The sequence below is a fragment of the Peromyscus maniculatus genome, chromosome 11 (genome assembly GCF_049852395.1).
Source record: "Peromyscus maniculatus bairdii isolate BWxNUB_F1_BW_parent chromosome 11, HU_Pman_BW_mat_3.1, whole genome shotgun sequence".
NCBI lineage: Eukaryota > Metazoa > Chordata > Mammalia > Rodentia > Cricetidae > Peromyscus > Peromyscus maniculatus.
This window is the reverse complement of record NC_134862.1, coordinates 94,169,648-94,193,200: the sequence shown is the minus strand read 5'-3', so window position 1 is coordinate 94,193,200 and position 23,553 is coordinate 94,169,648. Positions and strand designations below refer to the sequence as shown.

Genomic DNA, 23,553 nt, shown 5'->3' with positions numbered 1-23,553 from the left:
TGCCGAGACCAGAATCAGACGTGCACACCAGGCTTGCAGGCTTGTCCTTCGTGAGCTCCGTGAGACCCACATGGTGGGGAAACAGCCAAGATGCTGGCTTCTTAAGACAGTCAGGGAGAGCGTACCCCTGCCTACCTGGCTTTCAATGACCACCCTGTGTGTATGATTCTGCTATTGCAGGATGAACTGAATACATAAAATATAATTAGTTCGTGGTGTTTATTACCCAGGCTGTTTACAGAAAAGTATTTCCCACTGTTAATTTAGGCATAAGAATAGCTGTTTATCTCATGTGATTTCTTTTTAGAACTTTTAAAAAATGAAAAAGAAAAACTGCATCTGAGAAGATATTAGTATCACTGGTTTTAAAAAAATGAGGATGAGCGAGTGGCTTCTGTTTCGTCCATCAGTAACTCCGACCAAACAAGGTGTAGAACTTGGCAGGGTTTTTGCCACAGACACACATGGCTCCTGGCTGCAGCTCACACAGAGGGTTGAAAGGAATACAGAGGCTTTTGGCTCCCATGGACGGAGCCCCAGGTTCCACATCCTGATCCCTGGAATTAAAGAGACAAGAAGTCCGTTCACTGCTGCTGCGCACTGCGGCCTCCTCAGTGCGGGTCTAGGGGGAGTCACATTTACCTGGCAGTTGTCTTTTTGATCCAGTCTTCACAGTCAATTTCCCCACAGAATGGAATCTGTGCAATCTAATAAGAACAGAAAAAGCACCTGTCATTAGAACTCCCGACAGGAGCACTTCAGGTCTCTTTTTACCTTTCAAGTAAAGGGGTAGGTGTCCCGGTTCTTTTGGAGCCATGGTACCTTTGCAAACACTGGAACTTTGCTCAGAAGTAGACAAGAGAACAAAGAATGGTTTTTACACTACCCCAAACCCATACTCGGAAACTAGACACAGACCATCCTTGCAGCACCCTGGGTGCCATGAACTCTGCTGTAGATCCTCTTCAGGTCCTGACTGTGGCCTGTTTTACAGACCTGGCTGTCAGGAGGATGGGAGGGAGGTGATTAAGAGTAAAATGATTTCGAGGTAACACAACAGTAACAGCTGACAGGCAGGCAGGCCTCACTCAATCCCACATGTCTAACATGTGAGGGGCAAGTGAATAACTTTAAAGCACAAATGCTTGTAAAAGACAAAAATCACTTTTTATCAGGAAAGTCAACCTTTGCCAGGCGTGGTAGTGTACACCTTTAATCCCAGCACTCAGGGGGCAGAGGCAGATGGGTATCTGAATTCAAGACCAGCCTGTTTCAGGACAATCAAGGCTACACAGAGAAACCCTGTCTAGAAAAACAAACACAAAAAACAAAACAAACAAAAACAGATAATCAACTTTTCAATTTTTCTTTGAATAATGGGCCAAGTCAAGACTTGATATTTTGTTGGAAGTTTGAAATTCACCTCATATTTGAAAATCTTGGGCTGGCCTGTAATCCCAGCTACTTGGGAGGCTGAGGCAGAAGGATCACAGGTTCAAGGCCTGACAAGGCCGCACAAAGCAAGTCCAAATGTGCCCATCTCCAAATAAAAGTCAGACACAATGGGCAGGCAGGAGTCCAGTGGGAGATGCTTACCCAGCATGCACACAGACACTGCTCAGTCCACAGTGGGCCCCAAAAAGGGGGGTGAGAAGGAGAGGAGGGAGAAAACCTCTAGCCTGGCTTTTCTTTCAATAAAATGAAATGTCTGACAGGTCAGCATTAAGGTTTGCCAGTTATTTTTCATACCTAAATGGGAACTGTTTGCAATAGCAACTACATAATTCCTAGAGATCAGTGCTAATGCTAATGTTGGGGAGAGAAGAGCAGCAGTACAGTGTCAGAAGTAGCAGATGAAGGCCATCTAGGATCTAGACAATGGAAACCCAAGAGCCAACGAGGGCTGGCGACCTGGCTGGCAGGTGAAGCCAGACAAGGCAACTCCAATCCCAGGGAACTCTCCAGCCTCTGCGTGCTGTGGCACGCGCTCACTCACACCGCAGACGTGGGAAAGATGAGGGGCGGCTGAGAGCAGAGGGGCGGCAGAGCTGCTCGCCAGCTTCTCATGGATTAGCAGTGTTCTACATTCTTAGAGTTCACTTGCAAGGATCATGAGTTCAAATCCTGATCTACAGAGCAGTGTCTCCGAAACAAGCAAGAAAGCTCCTCTGCACAGCCTTCTGTGCCCTTGGGATCTAGTGAACATGTTTCAGAAGGCTTCCCCTCTAAGAAGTAAAAGCAGATGGGGAGGAGGAAATTACAGAAACAGAAACTTCTTCAGATGGACCTTAACTCCAAGGAAGGGCAAACGCTCTTATGCTCACTCGGTGAATGTGCCAGTCTGATTTCTGAAATTTACCAACTGCTATTTGGATAAACAGAAGTAATACATTTCTAGGTGTGTCCTGCAAGCCAGGGAGTGGAGAGAGAGAAAGGGGGAAGAGACCAGTGACAGGACACATTCAGAGAAGTCTTAATACAGAAACTCTTTGTGCCAGGAAAATGGAGACAAAAGACCCAAGAATTAAGCCAAAGTAACAGTTACTTCCCTGTATGAGAGCTGCAAACCCTTAATATTTGCAAACAAAATGCATAAAAAAGAACATTTATTAAAAATAGTGTTTAATATATAAAATAACAATGGCTGTAGCACATGAAGAAATTTGTATTTGGACTCATAAGTGATTCTGCCAGAGCCTGGTGGGACAGGGAGATAATTTTAGCTACTTAGGGGCTGAGGCAAGAGGAACCAAAGTTCAAAGACTAGCTTAGCAGTGAGTTCAAGCCTAGTCTGGGTGACTTAGTGAGAGTCTGTCTCTTTACTGCGAAATAACAAGTAGCTCCAGAGGTAGGGCTCTTGCCTAGCATGCCTGAAGCCTGAGAGATTCAACCCCTAGCACGATCAATAAATACAGCAAATAAACTAAGATGAAAAGGAGAAAGGGTGTACTTGAAAATCAGCCAACAAATTAGTCTCCTCACTCTTTAATAGATAAATAAAACAGATAAACCAATAAATAAAAGTGGAGAGGGAAAAAGTAACGATTTACCTAAATTTAAGTTCCAAAGATCCTTTCCTAGTAAATACACTTTTACTTACGATAGCCTCAAAGATCGTTTGACGGTCAGTCAGCACACTGAAGATAACCCACATGAAGCAAGAGGGGAGGGGCACTGACTACTGAATATAATAGACACAATCTACTTATTTTCCTATGTGTTCTTTAGACATGAAACTAAAATAGCCCTGCTCCACTTTAAAATCTCACACCCTTAATTTATCTAATATTAGAATCAAATATATGACCCACTAACACCCTGTGAATCTTGTGGCACAAGCCTCTCATCCTAGCTCCTCAGAAGACTGGAGCAGGGAGATTGCAAGTTCAAGGATTGTCTGGGCTATAGAGAGTTCAAGGGTCAACCTAGGCAATTTAAGGAGACCTTTACTCAAAATATAAAGAAGTGGGCTGGTACTACAGCTCAGTGGTAAAGGGCTTGCATCAGCATGCATCAGCATGCCAAAGCCTTGAATCCAATCCTCAATACTCAGGAAAAAGCCAAATGAAGCAAAAAGAAAATAATGCATGCATAAATCGCACAGGAAGGGAAACCCCATGCTCGAAGATGGCCACATAACCTCTACTCTTCTACTAAAAGCATGTAACATGAGTCAAGGGAACACCACAGAACACAGAAAGGTCAAAGGCCAGAATAACAGTAAACCAAAGTCAAGTGCTGAGGAAGTAGGGATCCTCTAGGAATTCTGAGATCATCTATTTTACAGCTCAGTAAAAGAGTCAGAGAGATGTATTCCTCTGCACCAGTAACAAGACATGCATTATTAGGCTATCATTGTAAAAAGAAAACTTGGTCTTTTATTTTCAACAAGGAGTTTTAAAAATCTGAGGAGGAAGAACATTAAACTGTGGTAGAGAGATCTAACTTCTGGCATCTGTCTAATCCTATGGGCTAATTTGTTTAGACTCTGGCCCATGGTTTTCTCATTTGTAATCTGGAGACACAGGACTGGTTGCGTATTTAACACGTATATCAGAATACTAAAGTCCATAAGTGATTCACTCCAATAATACAGAGCTGAATAATATACAATCCTTTCATTTGACTGCTTAGAAAGAAATTAACACAAAGTGTAAGTTGAGGAGTTTTAAACTATGACTTACTGAACAGTGGTGGAGGTGTAGTTCAGGGGTAGAGCACTGCCGAGCACAGTCAGAGCCCTGGGCCAATGCCTAACCCCCAGAAAACAAACAAAACCAAGACAATTTGGTTGAAAGTCTCTTACCTTTCCAGAATCTAGTACCTTCTGAAAGTCTTCCAATGTATTAGATACAACCATATGAGTTTTAAGGTCTTCAGAAGCCCTACCAAAATAAATCAGAAAATACATAACTTTTCTTACAAACATGACAGGATTTTTTTAATCCCAAGACAAACAAGACTTAATGAACTAGTAAATGAAAGTCAGAAGAACTCAATGTGAGTATTAATCCCCTGACTAGCAGTGGCCATGACTAAGCCAGCCACCTTATTCCAGCATCGCCTCAAGCCTACATGTGAGAAACTTGCCATGCACACAAGAGGTCCAGCAATCTCTACTCCTCAAATTCCAGGAGACTGAGAACAGCAAGAACAGGACCCTGGTATCTGAGAGAACAATAAGGGTAAGGAGCTTCCCAATGCCTCACCCCAAAACACTCCCTGTTCCCAGTGCAGACAGACTTCAAACACATCATGTTATCTATACATCAAGCAAATCCATCAAGACACTTTTATGAAACAAATCCAGAGAGAGCTGCATATCAGCTGCCTAGAAACACCCAATCAAGCAACAAAGGCGAGACTAAAATTAGTTTATTCTCGCCCAATCAGATTTTTGAGACCCAGTGTGGCCTGGTATGGTGCTGCATGCCTTTAATCCCAGCACTCAGGCAATAGAGACAGGTAGGTCTCTATGAATTTGAGGCTAGCCTGGTCTACACAATGAGAATAATTAAATAAACCCAGTGTATATTAGGCATAGAGTATTGTAAGGCAAAAAATAAATATATCATGGGCCACCTTCCCTGACCCCAAGTTTCTATCCCTAGGGACAGTCACCTTCCTCACTGCTTCAGAGAGGCAGAGGGACAAACCTTCTTACAGGTTACGCCAGCCCCAGCGCCTTGACTGTCTCATATTCCCAAAGCAATCAAGAGGCTCTCAGCCTTGGCTACCCATAATCCTCTGGGGAGCTTTTCATTTCTTAAGATTTATTTATTTTTATCTTATGTGCATTTGTGAATACCTGAATGTATGTGTGTATACTATCTCTGGCCCAGTTCCTACAGAGGCTCTAAGGGGGAACCCGATTCCTTAAAACTAGAGTTACAGGCAGTTGTAAGGCTCTGAACCCAGTTATGGAACTGAACTCAGGTCTGAAGTAAGTGCTTTTATCGGCTGAGGCATCTCTCCAATCCCGTTTATTTTATCTTTTAACTTTGTGTGTGTGTGTGTGTGTGTGTGTGTGTGTGTGTGTGTGTGTGTGTGTGAGAGAGAGAGAGAGAGAGAGAGAGAGAGAGAGAGAGAGAGAGAGACAGACAGACAGACAGACAGACAGACAGACAGACAGACAGACAGCACGAATACTGGAAATTACAGCTAGTTGTGAGCTGCCTGTTGTGGCTGCGGGAACCAAACTCAGGTCCTCTGTAGGAGCAGCACCCACTGAGTCGTCTTTCCCGCCATCACTGGGGCGCTTTTGAAACTACAGCTGCTGGCTGATCTGTAGACCACTACAATTAGTCTCTCAGGGAAGGTGCTGATATTTACTAAAGCTTCCTGGACTCTACCAATCTGTGCCCAGCACTTAAGAACCAATGACTTAATACAAGAACCTGGATCTCAAGTTACCCCCAATGAGTTCAACAACAGACCACAGTTTCATAGGAAACACATACGTAGGAAAACCCACAAGTCAAAACTACAAATGGAATAAGAAACGAAGTGGCCCCGGAGCTCAGGGAGAAAGGCTGCTTCCAGCTGCAATAATCCCCAATCCATCCTTTGTCCTTCTCTCAACCGTCAGGTGAAAACTGAAGAAAGGAGACACCGGTAAACCAGAGCTACCTTGTGAAAAGGTTAAGCTGGATGTCTTCCAAAATCTCCTGAAGTTTGGCCTCAGCTTCTTTTTCAGCAATTGTCAACTTCTCTCCAGTATCTCGTCTAACAGCTACAAACTGACAGTTCTTCATATCACGTGGCCCCACCTCAAGTCTGATTGGAACTCCCTATAAAAAAGAACAGGCAGTTAAAATTGTGCATGTGAGGCAAATGGATGGAACTAGAAAAAATCATCCTGAGTGAGGTAACCCAAACCCAGAAAGACAGTCATGGTATGTACTCACTCGTAAGTGGATTCTAGATATAAAATAAAGAGCAATCAGACCACAACCCATAGAACCATGGAGGCTATATATATAGCATGGAGGTCCCTAGGACGACTGTGGCTTATAATAAATTTCAGTTTTACTCAATTATTAAAAAAAAATAGTCAAACGAATGGAAACACATGAACTATGAACCAAAGGCTGAGGGGCCCCCAGCTGGATCAGGCCCTCTGAATAGGTGTGACAGTTGATTGGCTTGATCAGTTTGGGAGGCAACTAGGCAGTGGGACCAAGTCCTGTACTCATTGCATGAGTTGGCTGTTTGAAACCTGGGACTTATGCAGGGACGCTTGGCTCAGTCTGGGAGGAGGGGACTAGACCTGCCTGGACTGAGTCTACCAGGCTGATCGCAGTCCTCGGGGGAGGCTTTGCCCTAGAGGAGGTGGGAATGGGGGGTGGGCTGGGGGTAAGGGGAGAGGGTGGGAGGGGGGAGAACAGGGGAACCCATGGCTGATATGTAGAACTGAATGGTATTGTAAAATAAAATAAAAGGAAAAAAAAAAAAAAGAACTATTGTTGGGGTAAAAAATGATGAACTAAATAATTTGTTCAAAACCTTAGAAGGTGACAAGGACTTAAAATAGTCCAAGAGAATTATCACCTGAAGCTGAGAAAGAATTGGCCTTGGTAGAAAAAAAAGTACATGAAGGGCACATAGATCTTATTGATCCAAAGCTGGATTGCATTTGGTTATTTTACCTTCTAGGCATTCTCCAACAGGAATATTAATGCAGAGGGAAGATATTTTATTGGAATGGATATTTTTACCAAATAAACCAAATCAAAAATTAAAAACTTATGTGGAAAAAAAAATTGTGCATGTGTCTCTCAAGTTGAATATAGACTATTTCATGGCTTTATCTACTGTAAATCATCTAACAGTCAAAAAGCACTCATAACCAAGTAAGAAAAGAGCAGGCGACATTCCTGACACACTACAGAACTTATTTCAGTACAGAAGGAAAGTGTCTACCGCCTCTGTTGTCAGAACTAAGCAATCTCTTGGTAGAGGACCATGTGAATATGGGCATTCCCATTTCCTCACAGATGGCACGTGGTACATGGAGGAACACAGAGGCAGCCTGAAACCAAAGATAACCCCCCAAAGGCACTGAGGGGGTCAGCACACTGGTTCACCCCAGACTCATTCCTGGTAAACGTGTGCTTTGGCTGGGATGCCTTGGCTCTCGATGGAACTCCAGCATGCACAAGAATCACCTGCTGGGCTGGTTAAAGCACTCCTGCCAGGCTTCACCAGTTTCTTGTTACTGGAAGTTAAAGGATAGGCTGAGATCCGTATTTGAAGGTGCACAGACTGTTGGCGTTAGACAAAGTCTGAGAACCACTATGATCTCAGGTTTCCATGAGGGAACTTAAGAATTGGCTATAGGCAAGTATAAGACTCCTGCATATTCAAGTCTTGTGTATTTCCACAAGCCTTTAAGGTCCAGGGAGACCTTGCATTTGTAGGGTCTGGAACCCTATCTGAAAAACAGTAGGTCTTAAATTTTAGTGAAAGATCCTTTAAAACAGTGATTCTTAACCTTCCTAATGTTACTATCCTTTAATACAGTTCCTCACGTTGTGGTCACCCTCATCCACAAAACTATTTCATTGCCTCTTCATAACTGTATTTTTGCTACTAATATCTGATATGCAGGATAAATGATATGCAACCCCTGTGAGAGGAGGTTCGCTCTACCCCCAAAGGGGTCACCGCTCACAGGTTGAGAACCACTGCTTTAAAACCAATTTAGGGCTCTGACACGATGAAGCAGGTGCTTCTTAGTACAGCATGGCTGCTGAGTAGTTCTCATGTCAAAGACAAAGGGGAACTTAAGTGAAGTCCAGCAGGCCCACTGGGCCCTCATGAACAGGTTCCCGGGGATAGAGTGAAAGACATAAAGCCCTATCTTTGGGGGAAGGAAGTAAAGAGGGGAGGGAAGTGGAGGATTCAGAAATAGATGGCATTTAAATCATTTTGGTTCAGCTAACAGCAAGTTTCACACATGAACTGGCTTCGAGAAGCAGCTGCTGGTATCACAGCTATTCCTAGGTGAATGAAAGGCTGCAGCTAAAGACAAATCACAGAGGACAGGCTGACTGTCTTTAAGGTCCTCCCTGAAGGTAGGGAGCACAAAAAAAAAGCAGGGTCAGCAGCAGGGCTGATCCTCAGCACAGATTTACCATAGGAGCCATTTTTAAAATGAGATGATAAATGTTAGTGGCTTTGTAATTCGAGATGGTTAATTCTGAATAACCCCAACACATCAAGCATCCATTCTTAAGTTCTACTCCTCCTCCTAATTCCTAGACTAAGTTAATATTCTCTATCATAGCTTAAAGCAAACGGTAAATGGTAAAAGTTTGAAAAGTAGAATAAAGGGCATACACTACCTAATAATAAAGCTGTGCAGGAAATGAAAACACACCAAAAACATTCAACCGGAGTTTAGATAGGCTTTGTATGCAGAGTTAGAAACAACAGCAAGGAATATGCAGCAATGCGGACCAGACTGCAGATGTGGGGGAACCTGTGAAGAGTCCATCATCACCCACACCTCCCGATGCCAGTGACTGAACTCCAGGTACAAGCACTGTAACATACCCACCAAATGAGGCTTATATGTTATATAAACAAACACTTGAAGATCATTTTTATTCTAACATAATAAAAACTGGCTTCCGTAAAACTTTTAGGGAGACAAGGCACAGTACCGGAAATCAAAGGCAGGACCAAGCACATGCCAAAGGTTCTCCCAAGCTACTCACTCCTGAACCACCACAGAAATTAGTTTATCGAGCACACACTCTAGAAACCCGTTACACAGTATGGCCTATACTGGTGTTCAGAATTCACAACTATAAATGTGGGGAGGTAATAAAAACCCTTAAGTTGCAGAAATCCAGATCTCTCCAGTGCAGGACCCCAGCGTACCTTCAGCTCCCAGTGATTGAACTTCCAGCCTGGAGAGTAGTTGTCTCGTAGATCAACTCGGACTCGAATGTTAGCGCCATGTAGCCGCCTTCGATACTCGTTGCATTTTGCCATCAGTGCCTCTCTGTCTTCTTCAGAGAGGGCGTTTGTGATTCCACACGGAATGACCACCACCTAGAGTCCAGCCAAAGACACACCACATACACATAATGACATCTACAATAACGAATCAGCTAGATCCTACAGAAATGAACCTTACAGAAGCAAAAACATGCCACCGACACAGTCTTTTAAATATACATAATATCACTACAATTAAAAACATGGTGCTGGAGAGATGGCTCAGTGGCTGAGAACACTTACTGCTCTTGCAGGACCCAGGTTCAGTTCCCAGGACTCACAATCATCTATAAGTAAGTCCAGGGAGTCCAACTCCTTTTCTAACCTTTGAGTGCTCCAACACACGTGCAAAGCACAAACATACACTTAGACACACACACACACACACACACACACACACACACACACACACACACACACTGAATCTTTAAACAAAATAAAACAATCTACAACATGAAGCAACCTAAAAATTTCAAATCTTACTACTGACAAAAATTCTTAAAATTTGCTGTTGGGCCACTATATTAAAAACAAAGTACTACTAACAAAAAAACATTAAATATTTAGGATGAACCAACATCAAAGGGCCTTAAAAATCCAACTGTACATAATAATGTCTTGAAATACTGCACTTTGCATTGCTTTAAAAGCCCTTTTTCTACAAAGAATCTCAGGGGCTACACGAAAACCTGCAGTGCTGCAGCGATGTGATCTTGGGCTGCACGTGGATTTCACATGTGCAGCTCAACTGCAGGAGCGCACACAGTACACGACAGCCATTTACCCCTCATCCCATCCTCTTCCTTACCATCCTTATTCTGAGCCTGTGCCCTGCCAGGCCCCCTCTCTGTTTCCCAGTGTGTCTCTCCTTCAGGGTAGCCGCTTTCTGTTCTCTATGTCTGTCTGTGACTGACTGCTGAGGTCACATCACCTGGATGTTTCTACATCTCCAGTGGCATCTGAGGAGCACTGGAATCTCCTCCCTTTCCTTTTTATCACCTTTGGGAAAACCATAGTTCTTCATCTCTCTGTCACTGTCCACTACATCTCCAAGCTTCCACTTTCCTCTGAAGAGATGGTCTCCCATTTCTCCAAATATTTCTTGGGAAAAGTCAGCAAAACTGACCTAAAAGTTTTAGGAGCCAGGTGGTGGTGGTAATGTGCCTTTAACCTCAGCACTCGGGAAGCAGACGCAGGCAGATCTCTGAGTTCAAGGCTAGCTAGATCTACAGAGCAAGTTCCAGGACAGCAAGGGCTACACAGAGAAACCCTGTCTCAAACCCTGCCCTCCCCCAAAATAAGTTTAGGTGTTTAAGTCTGCATGAAGAGAACAAGCAAGGATGTGTTGTTCTGTAACTTGCTGGGGTCTCTCTGTCTGTCTCTGAGACAGAATCTCACTATGTAGCCCTGACAGGCCTATTCTTTCTCTAAACTCTGTATATAGACAATGTTGGCCTGGAACTCACAGAGATTGGTCTGGCCCTACCTCCAATGTACTAGAATTAAAGATGTGTGCCACGACATCCAGCATTTGGTTTAATTGAGTGTGAGTGTGAGTGTGTGTGTATGTGTGTGTGTGTGTGTACCCAGTGTGGCTAAAGGCACTGGATTCTGTCTTACTCAGGGTTTTTATTGCTATGAAGAGACACCATAACCATAGCAACTCTTATAAAGGAAAGCATTTAATTGGGGTGGCTCACTTACAGTTCAGAGGCTAAATACATTATCACCATGGTGGGAAGCAAGACAGCACTCAGGCTGACATGGTGCTGGAGCTGAGAGGCCTTACATCTGATTCAAAGGCAACAGGAAGTGAACTAAGACACTGGGTATGGCTTGAACATATATGAGACCTCAAAGCCTACCTCCAAGGTGACACACTTCCTCCACTAAGGCCATACCTCTTAATAGTGCCACTCCCTTTATGGGCCATTTTCTTTCAGACCACCACAGACACTCCCTGGAGCTGGCATTAAGGGAGGTTGTAAACACATGATCACTGAGAACTGCACCTCAGTCCTCTGTAAGAGCAGTGGTATGCTATCTTACCCACCAAGTCATCTCTCCAGCCCCAGGTCTTTTAGCCATGACCACAGACAGCTAGTGTGAGCTGCTTCCCAGTCTTGCTTAGAGGTTTGATTTAACCTTTTCAGGGCTACAGCATGAACTGGTTTATTACTAACACAATCCTCAGTCTATTTTCCAGTAACTAAATCTTACCACAAATCAATCGGTGTAATTTCTAATCTGTCTCCAACATGTACTAATTAGTTAATTATCACTTACCAACACTAAATGCATTTCATTTAACCTACTATATTTTATTTAAACAATTCTAAATAATTTCAAAAACTTATTTCTAACAAAGTTTTAGGGCTAGAAAAATGGCTCCACAGTTAAGAGCATCCACATGGTGGTTCACAACCATCTCTAATTCCAGTTCCGTGGAATTCAATGCCGTCTTCTGACCTTGTTTGGAACCAAGCATGCACATAGTCCACAGACATACAGGCAGACAAAACATTCACTCAAAATAAAATTAGCAAACTTAAGAAAAAAATTAAAATAAGATTTCAACAAAGTAATTTTTAAAATTCTTGAGATAATAAATAATACAAACATACGTATCTTTACACAATATAATGGTCTAGGCTGTATTTTCTATTGTTTCTGTACCCTTTCAAAGGTCCTTTGTAAACATGGTCTATACTCTCACAAAAGGAATGATAAAGAGGAACATTTTCCTCACCTGAACAGAGGCCACACGGGGTGGTAACACCAAACCCATATTGTCCCCATGAACCATGATCATCACCCCAATAGTCCGAGTTGTCAGGCCCCAGGAGCACTGGAAAGCAAACTGCTTCTCTCCTGGTGTCTTTGGATCCTCAAAAACTATTTCACACATTTTGGAAAAATTCTGGCCTAAATGGTGTGATGTTGCTCCCTAAAGTAAGGAGAGAAACACAAGCTTTAATTTTAAACTATTATTCCTTTGAAAAATAATGACGACAATATCACATACTTTAGAAAACCACCACATCTATTGTTTTATCTCCTTTTCTGGCATCAATGCTTAAGATACCAATATGACTGACATGACAAGAGAGAAGGACTGGTTAAAAAAAGTACCAGTTTTGCTCTGGGCAGCCCCTTCCGACAGGAATAACTCCATAAGTAAGGCTTTACCTGAGCTCTGCCTGGGGATTCAGGACGAACCCCACCTGCACCGCTGTGGAGATGCAGACAGGCCTGGAAAGCACTTGGTGCTCTCCACCACTGTTCTCGTCTCCCGCCCCTTCCCCTTTCTTTTGGGAAGGGCCTCCCTCATACGGCCCACATGGCCCTAGAACTCACTATGGAGTTGACAGTAGCCCGGAATACCTGATCCTCTTGCCTCCACTTCCAGGGGATTATAGGTGTGCACCATGACTGAACCCAGTTTAATGGAGTACTGATCATCAATATATCAATAAAAATTGGTGATCAATGGCTCTATGCATGCTAAACCAGCACTGTACTTCTTCCCCAGTAGTCAACATAATGAGGCAACACACACCCATTTTGTAATGTTTAAATCAAGTTAAACTCATCTCAAGAATCCATTTCTTTCTGATAAAAACTTGCAAAATCCTTTGAGTATTTTAAAAATGCACAGTGCATTACTACTGATAGTTACCCTCCTGCACAATAACAGGCCAGACTGTTCTTTCCCCCAAAGACAGTGTCTTGTTCTGTAGCTCACACTAGCCACATACTCAAGATCCTTGGAGTGCTGTGACCATAGGTTTCTCCCACCACCACTGGCCACGGTGTAACATTTTACTCCTACAGGACTAAAATTTAGTGCCTACTAACCAACTCACTTCTTCCCAACTTCTAGGGACCACTGTTCTGTTCTCAAGTTATATACGGTCACTTCCTTGGAGTTCACATACAACTAAGATCATGCCATGCCTTGGTTATTTCACTTAACACAAACATCTTCAATTTTATCTATGGTACTGCAAATGACAGACTTCACTCCTTCCATGGCTAATATTCCACTGTGGTATGTGCATTGTTTTTACCAGGTGACGTCGCCCCCACTTGACTGTAATGCTGCAATGACAGAGAGCAGATGTCCCTTCAGTCGCTCACTGTCTCCATCTGGATCCACCTCGAGGAAGGGCATACTAGAGTGCACACTAGCGATTTTATTGTTCAAAACCTCACTACTGCTCTCTGCGCTGGCTGTCAGGCACTAACAAAGCAGCACACACCGCAGCCACGCCGTGGGCTGTGCGTCCAGCTGCCATGCAGCACAGCGCTTCCATACCTGGATGGCCCGTCCGCTGGCAGATATGAAGGCTTCGATTGTGGTCGTATAGTCTCCTCCTGCAAACTTCTCCTTTTCAGTCTTTCTTCCTCTCACAACCGGGATTGCCAAGAGCTCTTCATACACTCGAGCATATAACTCAAGGATCTGCAAGACCTGTAACAACATTCATGGCATGTTCATTCAGTAAAGGCTCATCAGTCTACACTATTTCAAACTGTTTGTGAAAATGGCTACAAACAATAATAAAATTATGGAAAGGTTAAAGAAGTCAATTCGAGACTTAAAGAAGATGTTCAACAAAAAAGCACTGTGAGGCTGAGTAACATTTAAGTGCAAATAAATTTAGAATGTCGGAGAAGAGTGCTTGAGAGAGATACACTAATCGAAGTGAAAACCTTAAAAAATGATTAATTTCAATCATATGACTAATTTTTCTATAAATTAAAATCTAACTGTTTATCATACAAAAATTTTAAATAGTAAATTTACTAGTAAAATTTTAATAAGCAGTTTTTAAAATCTGTTTACTCTTGGATTAACTTTCTATTTTCAAACAGGTGTTACACAGCAAACAATAACAAACAGGCCTAGAGACACAGGCACAGTAGAGGACTGCTCCTACCTCCTCAGCTGCCTCCTCGAAGGTGGCAAAGGCGCTGTGCCCCTCCTGCCACAGGAACTCCCGAGTGCGGAGGAAAGGCTGCGGGTGCTTGAACTCCCAGCGCTGTAGGATGCAAAGACAAAGCCAGTCAGTAGAGGAAAATCGCCCTTTTTATTAGCACCTTTACATGACCAATAATCAAAAATAAATATTGTGATCTAAAACACTTTGAAAACTACTTTCACACTCAAAAACAGCAAGCACGCTCTACAGAGCAATGGACACATACAATGGCGGCCGAGGAACAGCGCACGAGCACCTACCACCACATTGCACCACTGGTTGAGCCTGATGGGCAGGTCTCTGTGGGACTGCACCCATTTTGCATATGCAGGATACATTACTGAAAGTCAAGAAAATATAGACACTTATGATTTGACTTCCTCCTTAAGGCTGACAAGAGGTAAATTTGCAATGTAATTAGTATGAATTAAAGAATTAAAGTGTGTTTGCTCCAGTATCTGTGATGATTCCCTGAATGACATCATTACCTAGTCTATCAATCACAACCCTGAAGGTAGACAAACCTATCTAACAGGACCACACTTGTGTGCTTCACCTAGTTTCATCTAAGTGTTGATTGTTTCCATGTTCTATTTGGGCGAAGACTAGTATACTCTGTGTTCTATGTAAAATCATTTTCATTCTTCATCTTAAACGTTTAATTCTCTCCTTTGGCTTACATATATCATTATTAAATTTAAAGATGTCAATGTTATTCCTGAATTCAGCTATGTATCAGAATCCAAATTTGTTAGATTCACAGATTACCCATCCAATGAAGAACACATTTGCCAGGAACTATGACTTGTCTACAATGTACAATCATTAAAACAAAACTAATCTGGTATGAGGAAAAAAAAACAACAAAACCAAAAAAAAACTAGAGTTCTAATTTCAAAAGTGCAAACACAAAAACACACTAGAAGTATTAGAAAATGAGCATGCTAACTGTGAAGGCAGGTAATCACTGTAGGACGCCACAGCGCCCAGTCTCAGACCCTGGTGGCACACTAAGTATATACATCACTAAGTATATACATCACTAAGTATAATTCCAGGAAAATTATTTCATCAACTGATGGCTGTCTCTGCCTTCCCATGGCAGGAAAATTACACAACACAGCCATGTGAAAGCACTCTAAAAACCCTAGGGAAGGTGAGCATGGTGGTGCACACCTTAATCCCAGCACCTGGGAATCAGGTCTCTGTGAGTTCAGGTTAGCCTGACCTAAATACCAGGTTCCAGGTCAGCTAGAGTTGGATGTGAGTGAAACCCTGTCTCAAAAACAAACAAAAACCTACAGGAATATAAATCTAAATGATTATCATTTGCAAATTTATAATCAATCCCAAGAACAATCCAATACAATTCCCTCTATAAAGTTGTAACTCTGAACAAAAATAGATGCTGTTTTAAAAAGAAAAACACCTTTCAGCCACGGCAGCTATCTTCCAGTAACTTGCCAAAATGATTCTCCAGGCTTTTTAGGAAACATGGCACTGTCCCTGTATCCACATACATGTGAAGCCAGAGACCATTCCCTATGAATTCATGGCTTAGTGTATAAAAAATAAATAAAGGACCTAAAACAAAGTGTTTTTCTTTAAAAAGAAGAAAGATGGACACAGAGACTTACATCCTATTGCTAAAGAACTCTGTAATTAAATGGCTTAACATAAAATCTATAACTTAAAACCTTCACTCTGCCTTCATCTTTCAGTCAACTCTGTTTTCAGGAAGGAGTGTAAGCATGAGAAACAGCGAGACGCAACCCCAGCCCTAACAGCTCGGCGAGCTTCTCCAGTGCTCCAGGCTGCTCTCACCTGTTTCACTGGTGGGTCGAATGGCAATTGGCTCTGCCAACTCTGTCTTACCAGATCTTGTCACCCAAGCAACCTGGTAAGATAGAAAGTATGGTGGGCATGGTGTAAGCAGCGTTTTTGAAGAGCGTAAGTATATGTCAACTTTCAGGTTTTCTCAGTGTCAACTAAAGAGTCCAAACTCTTGCTGCTATCATCAGGAGGGAATGGACAAGTCATTCAGTCAGAGGATGTGACGAACAACTAAACTTGCCACAGAGCAGAAGAAACAGGACATTATAAAGAGGAGGAATAGCCCCAAATGTCTCTTGTTGGTTGTTAACTCTACTGAAGATATAATTCTCAGTTTATAAGAGAAACCACAAAAAGAAAACCCCCGTCTTTTCCAGTGTACCTCAGGGGCAAAGTCATCGATGTGACTCTTCTCCTTCTCTAAGGCAGCCTGAGACACAAAGATGGGGAAGTAGCAGTTCTCAACTCCGAGTTTCTTGATCTCAGCATCAAAGAAGTCCTTAATGGATTCCCAGATGGAGTACGACCAGGGACGGAGAATGTAGCAGCCACTCACATCATAGTATTCAATCATCTCTGACTTTGTGATGACCTTTTAAAGAGAAAGACCTGTAAACTGAACCCGTATTCTAGTGCAAAGGCAAGAGCATATGGTAATTAAAGTTCCTATCTGTAGAAACGGCACACACTGTCATTTATTTATTTGTTTATCTTGGTTTTTCAAAATGAGGTTTTGCTGGGCGGTGGTGGTGGTGCACGCCTTTAATCCCAGCACTTGGGAGGCAGAGGCAGGTGGATCTCTGTGAGTTCGAGGCCAGCCTGGTCTAGAGAGCGAGATCCAAGAAAGGCAAAAAGCTACAGGGAAACCCTGTCTCGAAAAACCAAAAAAGAAAAAAATCAAAATGAGGTTTCTGTGTAACCCTGGCTGTCCTGGAACTCTGTAGACCAGGCTGACCTTGAACTCAGAGACCCACCTGTTTCTGCCTCCCAAATGCTGGAATTACAGGTGTGTGCCATCTTGCCTGGCTTGGAAACACCCTCCTTAATGGGCAGGAAAAACCTACTTTCCTACATGCAGCAGCAAAACACAACAGGGCTCTGAAGTCTGCAGACGTCCCACTGAGCTACACCCCTAGCCTTCTTTTCTTTTTAGTTTTTATTTTGAGACAGTTTCACTATGTAGGCCAGCTAGCCTGGAACTCAAGTTCTCTTGCTTTCCTCTTCCAAGTGTTGGGGTTACATGCATGTGCCACCACACCTGACATGATAGTTATTATAATGGGCATCATGGGAGATGGCACGGGCATAGGTACAATGTCTGCCTTGCACTGATCCCCAGACCCCTAAAATGTCAAGTGTAATGGTGTGAGATGTGCACCTGTAATTTCAATGCTAGGGAAGGAGGGAGAGCGGAGACAAGAGGGCTTTTAGGGTGTACTGGCCGGCCAGCCTAGCCTAAGCGGTGAGGCCAGGTCAAAGAGAGATCTTGTCTCAAAGGAGGTGAATGACTTTTCTAAGGGTAACACCTATATGCATTTATGCACATGTGCACATACAAATGCACATGCTAGAACACACACGTATGCATGCATGTATGCATGTGCGCACACACACACACATATATATGCACATGTGTGTACATGAGGAAGGGGGAGAAATCACATTGTTAGGCCTACTTTTCTCCCTAGACTAGAATCTGAACATAAAGCCAACTTTGAGAATGTTAACATAAAAGCCCACTGAAAGCATACTCACTTGCGAGTACCATTCGGCAAGATTTTCTTCTTTTTTTGCTTCAAGACCCAATCTGCAGACATGCAAAAGGAAAAATGAATTCTTCATTTGGCACCTGCTTTGTAATTTGTGTCTTAGTCTGCTTTCTATACTGGAGAACAAGCCATCTAGAGGACAGAAGCTCACTTGGCTCCTGGTGCAGGCATCGGTCTCATGGGTGGAGAGGGCCCTCTAGGGGCATAACTTGTGCTGGGCGTGACACAGCAAGGTACCAGGAAGCTGCTGGCTTGGGGACTCTTCCTTTGTTTTACTTAACACCATCACTGGACCCCATCTCCTCGACCTTGGCTTATCCTAATTACTGCTGCAAAGGCCCCACCTGCACATCCTATCCACTAAGTTCCCAGCATACACACTATGGAATACGTTCAAACCGCAGCAGGCTGATTTGAAAGTAGGAATATAAGCTCAACAGGGGAGTTCGTAATGTTCAGTCATTTTTATATTTACTTCTTTTTCTATTCATTTCCACAATAATGCTTTTAATCTAGAAAGCAATTCAGTCTTTGTTTTTTAACACAGGGAGGTTTTCTCTATTTAGCCCCTGCTTAGCTATAACTTGTAGATCAAACTGGCCCACGCTTGGACAGTTTTCGTGCCTCTGCCTCTGCAGTACTGAGATCATGGGCATCATCACACCTGCCCAGCATCAAAAGAGTTTCGCAAAAGTTGGTTAGATGTTGTCCATGAAAACTGCCAAGGACAAATCTGTTTAGAACTAGGATCTTTAAAGAAAACATTTATTTATTATAAATTCTTTTTCAATTAAAATATATTTGGCAAAAACAAAGTCTATTCACATATATTCTCTACTAAAAAAGCTTTGTCAATCTCAATACAGGTGATATTAACAACTAAAAAGATCAGTGTTGCCAAGCAGTGGTGGTGCACGCTTTTAATCCCAGAACCTGAGAGGCAGAGGCAGGCAGATCTCTGTGAGTTCGAGGCCAGCCTGGTCTACACAGTGAGTTTGAGGACATCCAGGACTATTTCACAGAGAAACCCTGTTTCAAGGGGGGGAAAAAAAAGATCAGTGTCTCACCAAAAGTAAAATATAAAAGTAATAAAAACAGCAGCTACCGACCATACAGATAAATGAATATTCACATATAAGTGTATATACACCTATATTTCATACTGAATAGAAGATGTAGAGGTGGAAGTTTGTAAAAATAAACATTTAAATTAAACAAACAAACGCAACAAAACCCCAACTAATCCACCATGAAACGAAATGACAGAAAGATCTCTCTGCCTATTAACTGCGTTCTGTAAGAAGCACGTTTTCCCGTTTGCAAGCAAGGCTTTATGGCCTTAGATTTATAATCTATTTACAATTTCTCTCTTTTCTCTATGTGAAACTGAGGGCTACACATGGGTGGTCAGAAGGTGAAGGGAAGAGAGAGGCTCCAACCTCTTGTCCACTGTTCTATACATTTAACGAATGCTAAGTCAATACATAAAACCAGGAGAAGCTGCTGCTGTATTGTCTAAGGAGATAGATAGTACATGAACATGAGGAGCAGTTAAACTTGATATTCAGCTGAAGAAATCTAAAAAATCAAACTACCTCAGTAATAGCATTTCCTTCTAGGAAGCCATGACAGGAAGCCCATCACAGTATTTTTAGCCTGTGCTTCTGGAAGGAGAGCTACACTCTTCACACAGACAGGGAAACACTGAAGAGGACATACAATCTACTGTCTGGTCCTTAAACTACCAACTTCAAAATCCTATTGGGAACAAAATTCTTATTTACTCCTTATGACAGACTTTCATTTGAAAGAAGACAGCCCACAAAGCACTGTGTATTTAAGCTTCACTAGTTTAGTGCCCCTTACCTAGTACATCTCGGATCACAACTGCTTCCTACTTCAGGGCTTTCTGCACTCAGCATTGTTTGTCTAGGGAAGGACTGTTTGGGAAGGACCAGGAGGTGTGGCCTTGTTGGAGGGGGTGTGTCTCTGGGGTTGGGCTTTGGGATTTCAAAAGCCCACGCAGGCCCAGTCTCATTCTCATTCTGCCTGCAGATCAGATGGGAGCTCTCAGCTCCTGCTCAACACCATGCCTGCCTGCCTGCCACCATGCTCCCTGCCAAGGTGGTCACAGACTCTCCTTCCTTCTATAAGCTGCCTTGGTGTCTCGTCACAGCAACAGAACAGTGAGACAGATACCCGACCTGTGACAGTGTGACAACTCATCTCCATGGCGGAGGAAACACAACACGTGGGAAGAAAGTACAGGGACTTCTTGTACATCGAAGCACATGGAGCAGATGATGTGCTGCCTGTATTAACTTGATAGATGCTATCTACTGACGCCAGAGGATGAGCACTCTGCCTTGCTGACAGTAAACCAAGACCTGCTCACATTACAGACAGACTCTTGGGGACTGAGTCCACGCAGAACGGTTGTTAGTACCTGGTCTGTTTCTTCGGCCCCTGCCCTTCTCCCGCTCCACTCGATGACAGCCCACTGCCCTGGCTTTTCGAAGACTCTTTCCCTTGGCCATCATTTTGTTTCTGAGGCTTATTCTGCTTTTCAGATTTATTTTCTTTTTCTTTCTTCTTCTTATCTTTGTCTTCAGCCCCAGCAGCAGACACAGGCTTATACTCAGTTCCTGTCAGTGACTTGTACTGGGCCTTCAGCTGAAGGAGTTCTTGCACAGCTGAATCTATCTGATCCTTCAGTGTAACCAAGGAGGACAGAGAAAACAACACACAGTGAGAATTACTGTCCTGGCATACGTTAACAATACACACCCAGATCTACCAGGCTTACAACAATTAATTAAGGGCAACAGATGTAGACACAAAATGCTAAAACACACTAAGAAAATAAAGACTATAAAAGGGACAACACTAGCCTACAGCACTAGAAATAGGTGATCTATGCAGAGCACTGTCTTAACAGCAGCCCTAGCTACACGTGGCTATGTAAATTAATAGAAAGTAGGACCACACAAAGCAAACCCACACTGACCTTCGAGGCCTTTTCCGCTTTGAGTTTCCGGACTACGTCTCCTTGACAAGCCACTCTGTCAAAGAGCATTTTAGCTTCTGGTGTCTCCGGACCAGCAGGCTCAGAACTGCTGACAGAACTTGAATGTGACTTCTGAGGTGCTGGGGGCTGACCAGGGACATACTCCTTCCCAGTTTTTTCTTTATATTCAGCTTTCAGGGACAGTAAGCATTCTACAGCTTCATTTACTTTAGCCTGAAAATAAAGAGGAAGAGAAGTATTTCACATCCATAAATATTTCAATGTCATTTCAAAGTCTTTAATCATTATCAAAGTATACTTAGCCATTTATATCCAAAGATCCAAGTATTCAAAGACCAAAAATATTTGAAAACAAAACAAAAAAAAAACTTCATCATAAAAAATTGTGCAAGGAAAGAAAAATTTCTTTCTAAAAGCCTTTCAAAGACTGGGTTGAATAAAATATACTTTCTATATTAAAAGATGCATGTGGCAAAACACTGCTTTATTCTGAAAATATACCGATGTTTCATTATTTCCTAAATAGGACAACTATTTACATCATATTAGGTACTGTAAGTAATCCCAAGAGGATTCTAAGCACACAAATACATAGAAGGAAATAAACAGACAATATGGAAATACCACACTACTTATAAGGGACTGTGCACCCCTTTGTTTTGTTATCTGATTGAGTTCTGAAACCAGTCTCCACTGACCACTTCAAAGACTAAAAAGAAGTGACAAAATATATTGAAGTCTTAAGTTACATGCACACCTGCATATTTTAATATTTGATAATTCAACATAAACAGAAAGGATGACACCCTCAGCAAGGAGACACCTGATACTCTACCACAGAAGATAGCAGTACAGGGAAAGGACTCAAGCTGGATGCCTGACCTCAAAATGCACCACAAATCAACATCTGATTGAGAAACTTAGTGAAGAGAGAGTGCCTCACAGATCCATCACATCACTGCATAGGGTAACAGAGTCAACGCAACAGAGTGAGGGAGTACACCCAAGACAAGCTCACAGCCATGCAGGAGCAGCACTAGACTAGCTCACAGCCATGCAGGAGCAGCACTAGACTAGCTCACAGCCATGCAGGAGCAGCACTAGACAAGCTCACAGCCATGCAGGAGCAGCACTAGACTAGCTCACAGCCATGCAGGAGCAGCACTAGACTAGCTCACAGCCATGCAGGAGCAGCACTAGAGCAACCTCAAGGAACCTGCATCCAGGAGATAACAATTCACATCTTCTTGGGTTACTTTGTTTTTCTGCCTGTAGACTTTGCAGTCTATCATCCCAAGAACAACAAGGAGGGAGTAAATGCAAAAGGAAAATCTAGGTGTGTTGGTAGATGTTCATAATTCCAGACTAGGGAAGCTGAGGCACAAGATCCTGAGTTCAAGGCCAGCCTGGGCTACACAGTGGAACCTTGATTCAAGAAAAAGAGGGTTGGGGAGTGAACAAAAAAATTAGAGAAGGCTGTCTATATACCCAACCTGACTCTTGTTGCTATTACTTTAGAATTAAGAAGTTTTTCCCAATAGAATCTTAAGAAAAAGGTCACAGTTAAATGAAAAGTGAAAGAGAAAGGAAATGAGAATTCAGGGAGAGGGACAGAAGAAATTGGAGGGGAGGACAGAATAAAGAAAGGCGAGTGCACCATCAGCTAAAAGAACAAAAATGTGGAGAAAACAAGGGATACCCTTGGAAATATGTCTATAATACTTTTTGAAATAAGTTCCAATGACCTGACTTAGACCCAGGAGAGAAATGACTCCCACAGTTGTTTCTGACTTCCACATATGCCCTACATATTCATTCATTCTCTCTCTCTCTCCACACATACACACACACACACACACACACACACACACACGTTTAAACATTCACTTGAGTTTGAAGTCAAATGATAGTTACATAAGGAACAATTCCTTGTTTGACAACATAAATTTGAAATATTATAGAAAATTAAGGTAAACAATCTATTACATTACTGAATATTCTACCAAGATTACATGTCTAATACATATTTCCGAAATAAGAGAAAAACTCTACCAATCACTATGCAAATTTCCCTGATGACTTAGAAAGTACCTAAGGTTCTTGAGGGAAATTAGAATTATTAACAAAGAAATGTATCATTTCAATGCATATTTACTCTATGCCAGATGCCATACTAAGTGTTTCATAAGAACTGTCTTGCAGCACATATCAGAAACTAAGTGCTTGACCACCAGTGACATGGGAAGAGGTAGACAGAAACTATATCCTGTGATCTTGACTAGTCTCCAGAGCATCACAAGTGCACGGAACAATGACCTCATTGTGCGTGAGGGGCTCGCTAGCCAGACAGTCCAGCCAAGACAGTGAGCTCCAGCTTCAGTGGGTCCCTGTCTCAAAAAATGAGATAGACACAGACAGAGGAGGCCTCCTC

At 42.6% G+C, this 23,553-nt stretch overlaps 1 protein-coding gene across 2 annotated transcripts in view; it reads right to left on the bottom strand.

The window, feature by feature from the left end:
• Window positions 1-200: 200 nt before the first annotated feature.
• The window catches only part of Eprs1 (glutamyl-prolyl-tRNA synthetase 1), a 69,628-nt gene continuing 46,275 nt past the window's right edge, over window positions 201-23,553 (bottom strand). For both annotated transcript variants that reach the window (XM_042258790.2, XM_042258789.2), the window contains 14 exons: window positions 21,102-21,335; window positions 20,541-20,803; window positions 18,081-18,132; window positions 16,708-16,917; window positions 16,317-16,389; window positions 14,753-14,832; window positions 14,451-14,552; window positions 13,826-13,981; window positions 12,257-12,454; window positions 9,388-9,561; window positions 6,130-6,290; window positions 4,307-4,385; window positions 643-707; window positions 201-557 (listed from right to left, as the gene is read on the bottom strand). In XM_042258790.2, coding sequence (XP_042114724.2) covers window positions 407-557; window positions 643-707; window positions 4,307-4,385; window positions 6,130-6,290; window positions 9,388-9,561; window positions 12,257-12,454; window positions 13,826-13,981; window positions 14,451-14,552; window positions 14,753-14,832; window positions 16,317-16,389; window positions 16,708-16,917; window positions 18,081-18,132; window positions 20,541-20,803; window positions 21,102-21,335 — 1,998 coding nt within the window. In that variant the 3' untranslated portion in view covers window positions 201-406. The remainder of the gene's footprint in view (window positions 558-642; window positions 708-4,306; window positions 4,386-6,129; window positions 6,291-9,387; window positions 9,562-12,256; window positions 12,455-13,825; window positions 13,982-14,450; window positions 14,553-14,752; window positions 14,833-16,316; window positions 16,390-16,707; window positions 16,918-18,080; window positions 18,133-20,540; window positions 20,804-21,101; window positions 21,336-23,553) is intronic.